The following is a 16,873-nucleotide window of genomic DNA, read 5'->3' as shown; positions in this document are numbered from 1 at the left end:
CCCACAATCACAGTGAGCATCTGCCCTCTAATCATGCTCTTTTTGTTTATAAAGATTAAGAACCTGAGTTGTTTGTGCACCTAAAAATCCCTTACCTCCTCAGAACCCTGGCACTGTGCATCCCAGCCTTTATCTGTGGTCTGTCTAGCCCTGTAGAAAACTGGCACAGACTCCTCTGCAATTAACATATCCTATGCCCTCCTTGGGTAGGAAGGGGAACTAGGCAACACTAGAAATCTGTTATCTGTGGCCCCAGCAATTTTGAAAAGTGATTCTCTCATCAAAAGTGATACCAGGTGTATTCCTGATGCTCCCAACTTCTGGGTAAATAACCCTCAGCAACATCAGCAAGCAGTATTAATACCCCAAGATAACCTGCCAATACTAAGCTGGCTAACCACAGACCCAGCATTCTCATGAGTCAGTCCCCAGAAAGAGAGGTAATAGTCTACATTTGCACCAGTATGACTTCTCAGTGCTGGCCTTGAACCCTTTCAGTTTCCCAAGCAAAACCTTGTGACAAGTTGAATACATGATCAGAAGCCTGTGTTTTCCCAGCATTGTTTTTGTGTCATTTATGGCACAAGCTTTCCAAGCTTTCAGCTAGTACCTGATTAACCTCCAAGAATGGGGCTCTTTCCATTACATACAGTATCAAGAGGATAGGGAAATACCCTAGTCCAAGGAAGTCAGCTTCCTCACACTGAAATTCGGAAGTCTGTGCTGCACAAAAATGCTGGCCTATCACAGTCACCACAGGTAGCTCTTCGTGCCAGAAATTCTGCTCTGTGAATGGAAGTAGAGCATCAATTGCAGCATTCACCTGGTCTTCCAAATCAATTCTGTGGTTTTTTTCTTTATGCATTTTGTGTCCAACTCACTGACATATATTGGTAATTCCTCAAAAGAATGGAATTTCCTGAGTTTCTCTACATCTTTTTATGAGATGCAGCAAACATGCAGTTAGAAGAGGGATGGCAAACCAAAATAGTTCCTGGCTTGGTGGTTGCTGGTGAGAAACCACCTGTCTCACAAAGATTAATTGCAGTTAGGAGTCTCTTATGTGGCACATGGAGCTCACATCAGCACACACGAATCTTGGCACCACACACAAACACCACTGAGGCCTGTGTGGGTGCAGATAGCATGGACTAAATGCCATGCCACACATGCACCATGAAAGGGTAGCCTTCAGCCAAGTGACAAAATTATGTACATATGTAATAAAAAAAATCTTACTGTGTTGTTTGAGAGCTGGAAAGACTCACTGTAGTAGATGACCCCCCTGCTGTTTTGGAATTTGCTGAATTCTTAGTTGATGAATAAGAACTGTCTTCAGGGAGCTAGGAATAAGACAATCAAATGGATTAATTAGAGACAGTATATTTTCTGCTATTAACAGATCTGCTAGAATCCAGAGCCACTGAGGTATAGACAGACAGATATAGATAGTTATAGATACAGATGTGGTAGTTGGCAGAGCTTCCTCCATCTGTGTACTAAGCCAGTGCCCTCAATTAAAACACTAAAATCTCACTTTCTAAATAAAGAAAATCCAAAACACCCAAAGCTCATTTGCCCACAGAGCCCTGATATCAGAAAGGTAAGACAGCCTGCAGAGAAGAGATGATTTTTCAAACACAGTCAGCATGAGTTTAATATTTCACATCACATCAGTGATACATCAATTCCACTGAAACTCATATGAGAACTTTCTTTAAAAACATGCAGTGGTATAATTAATTGCTTTAAAACAGCACTGATTTGTTTGGTGTTTGGTTTTAGTTGTTTTGGGTGTTTTTGTTTGAGTTTTTTTTCTTCATTTGAGCTCCAGTAAAATTATTTTTCTTTTTACCTGAACACATGCTTCTTTCTTAGCCACTAGAGATACTACAGGAATTTCAGGACAGGTCAGGGCTTGTGGGGGCTGTAAAATGGCAGGTCTAATGACATTCCACAATTGACTTGGTGACAAGGATCCTTGCAAAATACAAAGACAAAATATTTAAACAGACACCTCTTCTTCACATCTAATTCAGACCTATATGTCTTGCCTCTTTAACTGAAAGTTTCAAAACATATTTGAATAACATTTACTGTTGTTTACTGCTACATATTCTGAAAAATTGTAATGGTTTCTAAAATACACAACTCTGTAGTGAAACCCATGTGTTATCCTATCAGGATAAAAAAATCTGTTATACACATAAACATTCTCATTTGTACTTATAAAATATATTTGTATTTATATATTTAAATACATCTTTGTACTTATATTTACTGCTTTGTTTTGGATCTGCCTTCTGGCATTTCAGATTTAATTCTGCATCTGCAGATGTCAAGAAGTTTCTTCATTACCTTCTCCAGGAGCAGAGGTACTCAGTTAGAAATGTGAAATTCCATTACGCAAGGTTATATTCAGTCCACTCAGGAAATAAGTAGTCAAATCAGGTGCTCAGACCAGAGTTCATAGGACATTTATACTGTCACACAAACTGCATAAAGATACCTAGCCTATCCTTGAGCAAGGAAAAGAGCTGTTATTTTTATGTCTTCCACATCTCTAAAGGATGTCTCTGTGGAACCACAGAGAATAAATATTACCATGACAGTTACCTTCTCTTGTACTTTCGATGAAGTCAGGATTTCTTTGAAGAAGAGCTGAAGTCATGAATACGTTATTCTTCTTTACTACAGAAAAGGAATTTAAAAATGAGTAAGGAGTAAACTCAAATTTTAACCATTAATTCATGTTCCTGTAACCCCTCCCCATGTTGGTAGTATTTACCTGAGCAATATTCCAACATACCCATCTGAAAAAGATCTCCAAGATAACTGTTACTGTTTCTGTTTTTACAGGTAGGATTTTGGCACAGAAAGCACCAGAGGTTTTCTGGCTAAGTCACAGTCTTTTGGATATTAATGAATGTTTTAAATGCAAAATCTTTCTTCAGCTTTGAAAACTAGGTGTTCCTGTTTTGTTGAAGTCATTGAAATGGCAATGCTATCTGGTTGAACTTCAGGCATTTTTAAGATGATTAAATGAGGCCCAAGTACATGGGAGTAAGCATGTAAATGTACCCTGCCCTGTTCTGCTGAAAAGGCCTTTATAACTTACTAGAATGATGGCAGTGCACTATTGATGCTTTCACTATTTTAATAAAGATATCAAACACCAGTGAGAAAGTGATGGCAACCATGCTGTATAAGCCAAGAAGGTAAGGGGGGTAATGTGAACATCACTGATATCTGGATAGCTGTGGAGCCAGCCAAGTAACACACTGTGAGAAAGTGCAGGACACGGCTGGAGAAGGAGCCATACACAGCAAGGGCAGCACTTTTCCAGGAGAAAAGTCCTTGTCCTGGCTCCTGGATATAAGCACAACCCAGCACAGCAGAGCAGGAAGGAGGCTGAGGTGTGGGCATGGTATGTAGGGGAGATCAAGGCCACCCAAGACCCCCAAAGTCTCCAACCCATTTCCAGAAAGAATGACCTGCACATGAAAGAGATAAACTCTCTTTTGCATGGAAAGAGAGAAACTTATCTCCAGGGTGAGACAACTTATCTATATAAAGGTGAAACCGTGAAGCCCAGGTGTGTGCCCCAGGATCCTGGACATCCCATCAGCTGGACCAGTGCTGATGCCAGAACCAGGACTGGTGATCTCTTCTTCTCCCTTTCTTGCTCTCTCTCTTCTCCTCTTTAAGTCTCTCTCTTCCCTTTCACCTTACCCCTTCATCCAAAACCCACCCTCGTGCTCCTATAATAGGAGATCAGGGATGAACTTATACCAGTTTTCATGGCAAGTGTGTAATCCACCACTAAAACTTTGTAAGCTTTTGCAGAACCTCTGAATTCTGTCATTGCTTTGTAACATGACCACCCACAAATCTTGGGTGCTTCCTTCCCCCTGAAGGGTTGGGATGCCACATGTGCATCACATCCAATAAAAAGGCATAACTAATACAGTACATACAATCACCACTTATTCATTCCAAGAAAGAGTGTTTTGCTGCCAGTACAATGCTGTGAGCTCTTAAAACTGTTTAGAAATACTTTATGCCAGTGTCTGTCAAGAACCTGTCTCTGGTAAGAGACAGACTAGGATTCAAGACCACTCCATCATTCCTGTTAGTGCTAAGAGTGAGGATATTCCCTGGGTCACTGTTTAGGTGGAAGACAGGCTCCTAGGATAAAAAATTACACTCCTATAGGAGCTATCACATTAAATTGCAAGCAAACTATGTAATTACTGTAATTTCATTTTGTTTTTTCAAATATAATTTGTATCACACTCTGTAAATGCATATTTTCAAACTATTCAAAGACTCCACCCTGCCCCAGAGGATTCTCCAACACCAAACACAAAAAACATTTCTTCTATTGAACTGCCAGTCCTCCTCATAAAATATTCCTTTCTCCCATCTAAATACCAGACTCGTCCAACACACTTCAGCTCTGTCTTGAAGAAAAAGCATTTCTGCACACATGTTTATTTTAGCTAATACTTGGTTTGCTTCATAAATGTTTAATTACCTGTCTGGGAGGGAGGGAAAGTAGGAAGGAAGTTAAATGAAGATGATCTCCCTCTTTTCTGTATCAGAGCTGTATCTAAAATAACAAGAGACTGAAATTATCACTTGTTTGCAGAATAAAAAAAGATCAGTTTTAGGGTTAGCCAGGCTGATGTCAGGCTGTCATTGATAGCAGAATAAATTACTATCTGCTACCTACCACCCTTCTGAAGCAGACTGTTATGTCTGTGCTACTAGTCCCAGCAGATCTCTGAGGCCAAGCAGCACAGCCTGGTTTAGGCACACACCTAATCCCCTCTGTAACAGCTCTGTCCTGGAGACCTCCAGGGCAGAGGTTCCAAACAGAACCAGACAGTGACCTATCACTTAAACAGTGTGGGCAATCAAGAGCGCAAACACTCCACCTTCCTCTTGCACTCAGCTTTATTTTTTGGTGTAGTCATGCCCTAAAATTTCTACCACATCTGTCCCAGTTTACCTTTCAGAGTAAACCAAACTTAGCTTATCTGAAGTCCTCTTAGGTACATCCAGATGTGTCACAGGACTAGATTAAAAAAATACACTGTACACATATTAATGCAAAATTTCAGAAGTACCTTTCTGGCACCATCCATATGTTAAATGAACATTGTAAAAAACAGATCTGTCCTTCTGCACAGTAGCCTCAGTGATCTGTGTGCATTTCCCACAGAATCAATACACAATCCTTAATGGGCCTTCCTAGTCAGCTCTTGGCTGAACAGAAGGAGAGGCCCTTCTGGAAACTGCTTTACATTGTCAAGGATTGTCCAGGGAACACTAATCTCTTCCAGAAGCCAGGGAATATACTTCCTTTCCAGCCCTCATCCTCCCTTGCCTGCATAAGCAATTCAAGAAAACAATATGAAATACATAGATTTTTCACTATTTTATGTAATATTATGTAAGTATGGAAAAATAATATATTTCTTGATTAAAAAGGTATTTATTGGAAACCACCAGCAAGTATCAATGTTTAAGTTTTCATCACTTGCAGCATGCCTACAATGCAGAAACATTTCTTAGACAGGAGAATTCATTCTTTTCTTTACCAGATGAGAATAAAAAACTACAACAGTTAAAACATGACTGCAACTAAATACCATACCAGTGTTAGACTGAGAGCCAGACTTCTGGAAAGTCAAAGACGATGATCTTGCACGTTTTCTGGAACAACTAATGAAATCTGGAGAAAAGAAAATATAATGTTATGCAGGGACAGGCTGGCAGGAGGCGTCAGCATAATATTATGATACAGAATTAAATCCTGAACACCATAAATTCTAGGACTGACTTACAGAACAGCTTTAAGGCAGTACCTAAGAGGAATCATCTCACAGCCCATGGGCTCCGAAAACATTCAGAATGAGGAGCTACATTGTAACATTGCTAAAAAAGTAGAAAAAGGCAGGAAGGAGCTCATACACCTGATGCATATGCTTGGTCAATTTTCAGGGCTTCTGGAGTTTGCCTTTCTGGTAAATATGAGAGGTAAGATGGAAGAACTCTTGAGGTAAGACATGGATATATATTAGGATAGAGTAGGTGGTTCTACAACCCACAAAATCATAGCCTGGGAACTGGAATCTGCCCAGCTCATAGAAAGTAAGTCCAAACACTGTTTCCACAGGCAACAGGCAGACCTATGAATAACCCAGTTATATTACGCTGTTTCAGTGAGGTGGTCATTACCATTTTCAGCTTTGCAAACTGGGTCTTCTGCAGGCCGCTGGAAGAAAAACAAGCATGGAAAGGTCAAAGAAAATAGAACAGTCATTTTCTAGACAGAGACACAAAGTATATCAATCCAGCATATATGCATTAAGTCTTTTTATTTTCTGCTCTTCCTTGTTATATTTTGAGACCATTGATTACAAGCGTTTACTGGGGCTAAAATCTTATATTACTGCTAGGATAATTGCCTATAGAATCCCTATTTCTCAGAAATTTTTATCAATAATGAAAAAGGAAAAAAAGAGCTTTTTACCTTCAAAGAACGGTCTTTCTTTTCAAAAACAAATGTTGGCTGGGCAAGCACTGGTTTCTCTGGAAAAGAGAAGAGAAAATTTTTAATAACAGTTCTGTAATATTATTTATAAACCAGAGCTTTGGAAATGCTGTGCAATAACAAAGAGGAGTTTATCCTTTTGTTACAAAGGAAGAAAATATAGAGATGCAGTGATGTACAGCACAGTACATTAAAAAAAAAAAAAGTGATAATCCTCAAATCTGAGTGAGTTTTGCCTAACAAGATGCCATGGGATTTGGTCTCATATTTTTCATACTTCTTTTGGTTAAAAAAAAATGTGCTTTTAGCCTTTACAAACAACATCCACCATCCTTTAAGAACAAGGGTGAACTGCACCTTTGGGTAGCAGAAAAGAGCAACTATGTGAAATATAAAATATCCCTAAAGGAAGGAAAACAAGGGAATGTGCTGCACTTGGCCTTTCAGCTGCATTCTCACATTCTGCTCTTTAAGCTTCAGGTAGGTGGATGTCTAGTGTCAGTTTTAATGTGTGAGTATGATACATAAACATATGGAGCTCTACAGAGCAAATTCTACTCTCAGCATACCTTTGTATCTCTCAGGCATGACTAAAAAAAACCTTGGGTCTATGCTCTTTTTTTCTATGAAACATTTTTCTGCATACATTTGCCTCACATTAGATTTTATGCTGATTTAGGGTTCACTACTTCTTCATCTCACACAACTTCTTCAGCTATTTACTTTGTTAGGCTTGTGACCTTCAAAGCCTATGCAGCTCTAATGGACTAACTTTGGTTGTCAGTGGAAAAGAAAAAGCTATTTTCAACAGCACCAGTGATTAACAACACATTTATTATATTAATTAAGGCACAATTAATGAGCAAAGAAGCAGACACAAATGGATTGGTTTTTAACCACCCCATGGGGGATCCATGTCATGCTACCTTGATAAATCTGTAATGTGCAGTAAATAGAAAAAATCAGCTTCTTGACTATGAGCATATTTTAGCTGTGCACTTTAGATGATAAAAGGAAAGCTAAATGCATGTATTTGTCTCCATGGCTGATAAGTACAGAGTACAGACTAGGGTGGCTGCTGAGCTATTTGACTGGCCTCCAGCCAGAGAAATCTCACACTTGATGCCTTGTTAGCTGACATTTGACAGAGTATTTGTCACATACACAACATTTTTGTAACACTCTTTTCGTCTGTTACCTCTGCAACACAAACATTAAAGTGAAAATATGTGGATAGATATTTTTATCTAGAATTGCACACCTATCTGTGACCAAACAACTCGAGCATTGGTATCAATTACTTAAAGGTTTAATAAAGCAAACATCGACCAGTCATGGAGGAGCTAAGATTAACATACAAAAATGTATTCAACTATCAGAAAAAAAATAAACATTGTTAAAATAAATGCTTCATGTATGTAAACAGAGGCAAGCAGCATGAAACTATTACTCAAATCTAGGAACATACAGACATAGGAGTAATAACTAATACAGTTTTGCTGTTGTTAATTTTATATTTACTTGGGCATTTTGTGTGTGCAAAGGACAGGATTTAGCAAATTTAGCGTGCTCTGCAATGAAGGCCTAGTTGATCCTCAGTAGAAAAAGCAGAAAAAAGTCCTCATTGTTCCATGGAAAAAAAGATAACTCTCTTATTTCAACTTATTGAAAGTCGAAGAAAAATTCCATAATCTGTTTGCAGCTGAGGGTCAATGGCATAGCATGAGATGGAGCAATTCCACTTCTATTCACTAGAGGGGAGTGGCACACACAAACAATAGTGATTGACTTAAATACGATTTTTTGAAGAGAATAGGCTTTCTTCTGTCCCCTTAAAAACAAACAAACAAAACTGGCATTCTAATTGAACGAAGGAAAAATACAAAGAAGTAAATAGTGACTGTTGAAACTTTCGTAACTTTCAGAGTTAACTTTTGCTGGAGCTAAAAGGCTGCAGGGGGTTTGAAGGAACTAGGAAAGCTCACTACATTTAAAATAGCAAGAGGATACCAACAATATTTTAAACCCCCGAAGTTCCTGAAGAAAAAAATCATAACTGGTTGATTATGAACAGAAACACGTGAAGCTACAGTATAATGGTATCCCTCAAAGATAAATATGCCTATTTTAATATTGCAGTAAACATACAGAATATATCCCACCTCCTGTCAGTGAGCCAAAGAGCTGCCTGTAGATTTAGTCAGAGGCTGCTGAGGCTGCCACAGTTATTTATAGTTTTTACAGTTCTATAATGCTTCTACTCAAATCAAGAAAGCCTTTTTTGTAATTCCTGAAGAGTACTCCACAAAGCTTATCAGTAAGATCTTCATTCCTCAATCAGGATGTTCATAACAGGGTTTTAAAAATATACTTGTGTTAACTATATCCTAACCATAAATCTACATTTACATTTTCAACTTCTCAGATATTCAGGCACAAAACACCGGCAGCTGATCCCCACAGAAAAGGACACCCAGAACCTCTCGTGGATGTAACACAAAGCCATCAAGGAGCTAGTCACCACAGTCATGTCCACGTGATAATTTTAACACTGGTCAGTACCTCTGCATTTCTGTCCATCATTTTCTGCACTAAGTCTGCTGCTGCCAGGGTGGGTGGCTGTGCTGGATGAAAGAAGAAGCACCAGGAGCACCAAGGCAGACAGTGCCAGACCCTGTCCCAGGAGCAGGCAGCAGCAGCCAGGGCCAGGCACAGGCAGAGGCAGACAGAGGAATGGGAATGGGTGGGCTGGATCTATCCCCCCTCATCATCACCCCCAGGACACAGACAGACACGGGCTGGCCAGTGCCTGGTTCAGACTGGGCCACTCCAGTCCTCGGCAGCTTGTCACTTGTGGATAAAAGAGGCTGTTGGAAAAGTTACCAGAAAATAATGCCAAATGAGCTGCCTCTGGCTGCAAGGACTGGAATAATCCACCAGCCTCAGCCAAGAGTCCAGACACAGAACCTGTCTGTCTGCACATGAATAATCACCACAGATTGGGCTCTCTTTCCCTTGCTTCGGTTCCCCTGAAGCTGTTGAATTAGAAATGCCTAATGTTGGCCTAATGTTTGCTGTATTCAAACATCAAAATAGGCCCTTGCCTGGAGGATGCATTAGAAATGTCCATTTCCATTGTCTGAGATCTCACCTGGATGGTCTCCTGGCTCCAGCCTCCTGTCCTGCACAGAAGCACTATCAAACGTGCTCAGACCTGAGCCACCTGACATGGAGGGCACCCAGGTTACAGGATGGAGACCACATTTCTAAACTTCTGTTTAAAAGAGCATATTTTAGAAAAGTTACTGCTGGCTGATGACTTAGAAGCACTAGCCAGAATAACATACAAGAAATAATGTAAAATTGCTTTCACCAGATTTGCTTCTGTCCCAAAAGCCAGCATTTTCCATGACATGTGAGGGTCCCTCTGTCTTTGCTGCAACGTTCCATTCTTCACTTACATTGCTATTGCTTTTTCTAAAGCTACTGAGGCTTCACAAAAAATGTACATTAAAACATCAGTGGGACACTGATGGCTTGAAAAGTTTTAGAGTTGTTATTACTATCGTTTCGTCTTTCCCTAAACACAGATAAATGATCCCTAACCTTTGAGGGCTAAGGACACAGTGGAGAGAATATAAGCCCATATCTGTTTCTAATTTTCAGGCAGTCCTTTGCCTGAAATTATGTTAAAAGTGGTGACAGTGCTGTGTCTCTATTCCTCTCAAAAGCATGCAAAGAAAACCCCTCAAACCTTTCAGAAGGTAAGACAGGAATTGTGGTCTCAATAAACAGTTTTTTATTTCTGACATTGAAACAGTTAATTTTTACATTTCCAATTTAAAAAAATCTGTTGCATCTTCACCATTACCAAACTGGCCAGAAGTCTGAAAATATTTTAATTCATATCCATAGCAAAAACTTTCACACTCACATCTAAAGATGGGCCAGCTGTTAGGTAAGGCTGAGCCCACCAGCAACAGTGGCAGCTCCTCTGCGAAAATGGATTTAGGAAGGAGAAAAAATACTGCACAGGGGCAATTGCAGCTGGGAGAGAGAAGTGAGGGAGGAACAGCTCTGCAAACACCAAGGTCAGTGAAGGAGGAGCAGGAGATGAATGGTGAGGCAGCTGTGCCCCTGCAGCCCACGGAGGTCCATGGGGAGCAGAGATCCACCTGCAGCCCCTGGAGGAGCCCACAGCAGAGCAGGGGGTGTGCCTGAAGGAGGCTGTGACCCCACAGGAAGCCTTGCTGGCAGGACCTGTGGGCTGTGGAGAAGAGCCCATACTGGAGCAGGTTTGCTGATAGGACTTGTGACCCCACTGGGGACCCATGCTGGAATAATTAATGGAGAACAACAGGCTGTGGAAGGGACTCAAGCCTTAGAAGTTCATGGAGGACTGTCTCCTGTGGGAATGACCCTGTGTTGGAGCAAGGAAGAGTGTGAGGAGTCCTCCCACGAGGAGGAAGGAGTGGCAGAGACAATGTGTGAAGAACTGACCACAACATCCACTCCCCATCTGCCTGCTCTGCTCAATGAGAGGAGGTGGAGACAGGAGGAAGTTCAGGCTGTGAAGAAGGGAGAGGTGGGTAGGAAGAGGGTTTTTTTAGGACTTGGTTTTAGTTCTCACTACCATACTCTAATTTAATTGGTATCAAGCTAAATTGATTTTCCCAAGTCGAGTGTGTTGTGCCTGTGATGGTAATTGCCTAGGGTTCTCTCCTTGTCCTTATCTCAACCCATGAGCCTTCCATAATTTTCTCTCCCTGTCCAACTGAGGAGGGAAGTGAAAGAGTGTTTTTGGTGGGCATGTGGCAGCCAGCCAGGGTCAACATACTGCAACACTAAATGAACAAAATGAAACAAACACAAACAAAAAGGAAAAAAAATTCACACGAAACAAAAACCAAACAGAAACAAAAAACCACAAGAAAAAGCTTTGACTCTGTCACTAATGAATATATACTGTGTTTCAAGCTATTACTTGAAAAAACACTACGACAAAATTGTGGTATTTTGCAGCAAAATAGATGAAGAAAAATAAAGCAACAATGGACTAGCATTTAGGTGGGAGACATGGATAGAGAAATTTGTCCTGATGAGATAAATTAATAAAAGAAATAATTTTCATTATGCTAGATGATGGTCTGTACATTAGGGGCCTTAAGGAGCACCAGAGTTAAAATATGTAGTAATAAGACCAATTTTTGTTCAAAATGCTTCAAAAAACATAGAAAACTACCTATACTTTAGACAGCAAAACTGCAACAGGCAGCAGAGAAACATTTTGTGAAAATAAGAAGTAGGATAAATTAACAAAATACTTTGCTCTCTAAGCTTGGACTCATGTTTAAATATTGTTTCTGGCTTTTGATACAAAAAAACCTCTGTCAGTATTTCCAGTGATGGATCACTTTAATCTAAAATGAGGTGGAAAATAACAAAAATCTTCTGGCTAAGAAGAGGATTTGCCAAACCTGCAATAGAACCACAGTTTCTGTTTTAAAAATACTCACTGAACTTTGCAACATAAAATAGAGTCAGTTCACAGCCAAGAGAAAGTGCCAGGATGCTGCCAGCCAACATCTTGGGTCCCTCAGTGACCTCACTACATAAGCCAGGCTTTCCTCTGCCAAAACGTAAATAAGGCAGGTGACAAGAGGCAAAATGGGGAAGTCCTAGAACAGTACTTCATGCAACCAAATTAATAAAATGCACCAACTTAAAAGAAGTACAGGAAAGGGTTTATAAAATTTCCCATTGCTGACACTGAGTAACAGGTGTTTTTCTGGAAGTGCTGGGCAGTTGAGCATTCTGATGGAATTTGCACACAGCTGCTCAGCACCTTTGAAAAACCAGGTCACTAATTAAAGCTTGAAATATGGACCTGGAAACCTACTCTCAGGTTCTCATTTATTACTCTTCATACTTTTGATTACCGCTTATGAAGCATATTTAATACTTTCTAAGACAACTGTCTTAAAAAATAAGATCAGGTTTAATGCCAAAACTGGGGATTTTCAAAGCCAACTTTTTTTTTTTGCTAAGACATTGTAGTATAAGATGGATTAGTTCATTTGCATCTATATCAATTACATGTACACAATGGGTTTTATTTAATCTGTACACACTCAAAACAAAAGGAGAAAAATAAAACAGGGTCATAAATCAAATGAAGTTATAATCTGGTCAAATCTCCAGTGCTAATCAGAAGAGTTTTCTATACACAAAGGTACCAGAGATGCATGTTGCTATACAGAAGCATGCAGGTTCAGTATCTTAGTCATAATTCCAGACTTGAATGCTAATGGAATTTTTTCTTTTTATAATACTTTTCTGAATGCCAGTGAATCAATAAATCTGCAACCATTTCTCAAGAATCCTGATTTTCCAAATATGTTCAATAGAAACAGTTCTAAATAGTTGGTCCAAAACCATGTCGAAGTGTTTTATGTGAATAAATATTTTCAGCATTGTTAAAATAAAGTACTTCAGACATATTGAGATGAAATCTCAAACAAAGACGAAGCTTTTTATTATTCGGCGAAAAAAAATACCACACCCATTGTTGTGAATTTTATTTCTAGAGAACTTAAATGTGTATCACAGACATTTGGCCTCTGGCTGCACTTGCTGCAGAAGTGACTATACTTCAGTGGCCCATGAAGAGACTGCTGGACACAGCACTGTGTGCTGTGTAAACACCTTGCACTAAATATCAAGGGCACATCACTTATCTTAGGTTCAGACAGCATCCTGTAAACAGTTTGGGGAACTAATACATAATTTCACACCTCCCTGTCTGGATTAGCAGAGAGTATATCATCAAAGAAGGGAGTTTCTGTTTCATCGTACTCACAAAGAAGAAAGTTCATCTAACTGACTATTGTGAAATAAAACTTCTGAAGGAATTTTTCCTGGGACAGCTTTACTGCATCTTTGGGACTCCAATATTGCACACTCTTTGTTACCCAAATAGTTAATAACCCACATAAACAATTTCCCTGTCATCAGTGACACCAGTTATGAGAGCAATGATTCTTCATGTGGGAACAGTCCTGCATAATCAGACTTTTAATATTTTAAGACATGTTCACCCTCTCCTAAGTCATTTTTCTTGATGCTACAGATTCTAAACGCAGATAGGGATCAGGGTGGAAAAGGTTCTTTTATCCAAAAGGTTCCATCTAATACTCTTGGCTCCCACTGTGGTTTATAGCATGCTATGCAAGATACAAGATTTAAAATTTAACATACTTCTCTTCAGCCATGGAAACTCAGCTGACAGCCTGTGGAAGTGTTTATAAATACAGCATATGTCACACCCACTCACCTCTGCAGAGCACAGTCCTCATCTTAACATGGGCAAAACATAAACATTAAAATAACAATAAAAATCACCCTATCTCAGCAATACTTTAACAAAATTTCTGTGAGAAATGAAACCCAGTTGGCTTTATTTCAAACATTAGAGAGAAGAAAGTATTTTTGGGACTCTCATCACTAGAGCATAATTCTAGCAGTGATACAATGCCAGAAGTAACTGTGTCACTAGACCAGTGGGACTGTGACAAAAAGTATAACCAAAAATTATTTTAGAAACACTGAAACTTCTGACATCCCAGTGTTCAGAACTTTTAATCTATTGTAAAAGCCTTTAAAATAGTCAATGCAAGAGCAATAAAATGCATAGACATAAAACCTGTTACCCTTTTCAGGGCACTGTAGCAACTTTAAATTTCATAAATCCCTACAAGGTAGTACAGAGGTAACATTAAGGGGTTTTGTGCAGAAATGGAACTATACAAGTAATAAGGTCGTGATGCAACAACACTCACACATCCTTAAATTTCAGTGAGTAAATTGGACTATGTGCTGAATATCAAGCACAAACTGAAAGGCTGGCTGACTGATGAGCCCAAGTGCTCTAAAATATATCAGTCATAACATCAGGTTTAGACCTTGACAGTGCACATTTGCTCTTGGTAATTTAGGTTAATTCATCAACCTGTGTGGTAAAAAATCGTTGGTGGCATCATCTGTAAAAGGTCCTTAATATTAGCATTTGTTTTGTTATGCATCCTCATCAGTTTTTAATGATACTGTTAAAACTCTTAATTCATGGCTCTCCTTACTACCTCAATAAGGGATTTTGCTGTCCACCTCTGTAGTCAGGTGTCTGTCTGAGGAGCTAGAGCCAAGACAGCTTTGCTCTCAAGGTGCAGGGCACGTCAGGGCATGAATGTCCAGGAAAACGAGTATTGCTGCCAGGTATGGCCAGGAATGCAAGTGCTATTCTCACCCATTGCCAGGCCCAGCATTGAGGAAAGCTGCAGAAAGCTCAAATGGCAGGGGAGTTAACACTGTCAGAAACATACAGAGACCACATACACACATCTCCTTTCCTCGAGTAAAATACAAATTGGAGATTTCCGACAGATGACCAGTAAAAACAATGCAATAAAAAAAGCACAGCCAGCCAAGCTCTTGTTTTGCATTATGCACAACACTGTTAACCAACCAGGCGCATTCTTTGTGCTTATCCCATTCCCCAAAAACCCCCGGAGGAACACCAGAGACATGCAAAAGAGATTAGCTAACAAAACCTACCTGTAAAGCATTCCTGCTTGGGATCTAACATGCCGCCTCGGCAGGGCCTGGGGATGGGCTGTTCTTGCGGGAGAGCAGCTTGGCGCGGAGCCCAGGGACCACCGGGCCAGCCTCTTCTTTGGAGCAGGTCGGGCACCTTCGCACCCTGCCGGGGTCTGACTGAGGACTCACAGCCAGCGCAGGAGCACCGCGTGCCTGCGCAAAAAACATTCGCTTTGCAAGCGGGAATTGGCTCGTTTCTCATTATGAGGTCAGCATAAGGACCCTTCTACAGACATGTATCTATCTCTACATATGTTATCACACACGTCACGCAAGCCACGGCGGGGTGTGTAACCCTGCCGGCCTGCCGAGCGGCAGCGATGCCGCGGGACGCGCAGTGCGGGCGGCGCTTCCCGCAGCCGGGCAAGGATGGAGCGGCGGCGGCGGCCGGCGGGGACAGCTCGGGGATGGAGCCCGGGGCCGGCTCCTCGCCCGCGGGGCGGGCCATGGGAGGGGACATGTAAAACCGGGCCCGGGAAAGTGGGGAGGCAGAGAGGGTGGGCGGCAGAGCGCGGGTTAGCGGGCGGTGCCGGCGGCCGGTCACGGGTGGGTTCCCGCTGGGCGCTGCGCCTGTTGTGGGGTGGGTTTTTCTGCTTTTTGTTTTCAAAAATAAGATGAAGTGTCAAGCAGGGCAGCCGAGCACTGTGATTGTTCCCAGGCTGACGTAAACCAGGCGCAGCGTCAGCAGAAATAGGTGTTGCGCTCCCTTCTTGCAGGCGCGCCGTGCTGCGAGCTCTGAAGCCTCGCCTGTGCCTCCTGCTGCTCTCTTAAATGGCAACAGCCCCAAATTCTTCAAGTGGGAGCGATTTCAGGCCATTATATATTGCAGGCCTGGTGTCAAACTGCCTGTAATCATTGCAATTCAAGACAAAAAGGCAGGAATTCGCTGTGAGTTCATCAGAATCATATGTCTAGCCTAATCTAGTGTCTTCACACAGCCAGTATCAGATGTTTCACAGAAAAAAAGATGCAAGAGGCCCAAGAGCACACAGATGCTCAGCTCAGTGATTTTCCCTCATTAGAGCCCCAGTGTGTGTTGGCATAACCTCTGAAATGTACCATTTAACTTACTGCAGTAGAATCAGAGAAACTTTTAGATTGGAAAAGGTCAAAGTCCAGTCCTTCAACCCAGCACTGCCAAGTCCCCCACTAAACCATGTCCCCAAGTACCATATCTACACATCTTTTCAGTTACACTTGACCACTTCCTTCGGCAGCCTGTTCCAGTGCCTGACAACCATTTTGGTGAAGTCATTTTTTCTAATATACCATCTAAATCTTTCCTGGATCAACTAGAGGCCATTTCCTGTTGCTTGTTACCTGGAAGAAGGGGCCAAGTCCCACCTGGCTACAACCCCCTTCTCTGGTGCTCCAGCACCTCACTGTCTTGTGGTGAGAGCTCCAAAACTGACCATAAGACTTGGGGTGCAGAATCCACAGCTTTAACTGTTAGAACTCAGTATTTTTGTGACCTCCAATTATATGTGCCTCCTCTGTATAAACCTTAGTAACATCTTGACTTGAGGTGTGCAGTCTGTCACCACGTTCCACAGTCCCAGTACTGCATGATGTTTGCAATTTTTATTTTGGAAATTTTGGATTTAAATTGAATACTTCCATGTTCCTATTATGTGCAACAGTCCTATTTTAGCTTCTGAA

At 41.0% G+C, this 16,873-nt stretch overlaps 1 protein-coding gene across 1 annotated transcript in view; it reads right to left on the bottom strand.

The window, feature by feature from the left end:
• RANBP3L (RAN binding protein 3 like) overlaps window positions 1–15,596 on the bottom strand; it is a 29,525-nt gene extending 13,929 nt beyond the window's left edge. The window contains 8 exon segments of the mRNA XM_085041922.1: window positions 1,240–1,343; window positions 1,856–1,980; window positions 2,617–2,691; window positions 4,538–4,612; window positions 5,663–5,740; window positions 6,247–6,283; window positions 6,542–6,600; window positions 15,173–15,596. Coding sequence (XP_084898048.1) covers window positions 1,240–1,343; window positions 1,856–1,980; window positions 2,617–2,691; window positions 4,538–4,612; window positions 5,663–5,740; window positions 6,247–6,283; window positions 6,542–6,600; window positions 15,173–15,416 — 797 coding nt within the window. The 5' untranslated portion in view covers window positions 15,417–15,596.
• Between the last annotated feature and the right edge of the window lie 1,277 nt (window positions 15,597–16,873).

The sequence above is a fragment of the Lichenostomus cassidix genome, chromosome Z (assembly GCF_008360975.1).
Source record: "Lichenostomus cassidix isolate B80296 chromosome Z, HeHo_3.0, whole genome shotgun sequence".
Lineage (NCBI taxonomy): Eukaryota > Metazoa > Chordata > Aves > Passeriformes > Meliphagidae > Lichenostomus > Lichenostomus cassidix.
Note: the sequence above shows the minus strand (reverse complement) of the source record. Positions and strands in the feature narration are given on the sequence as shown.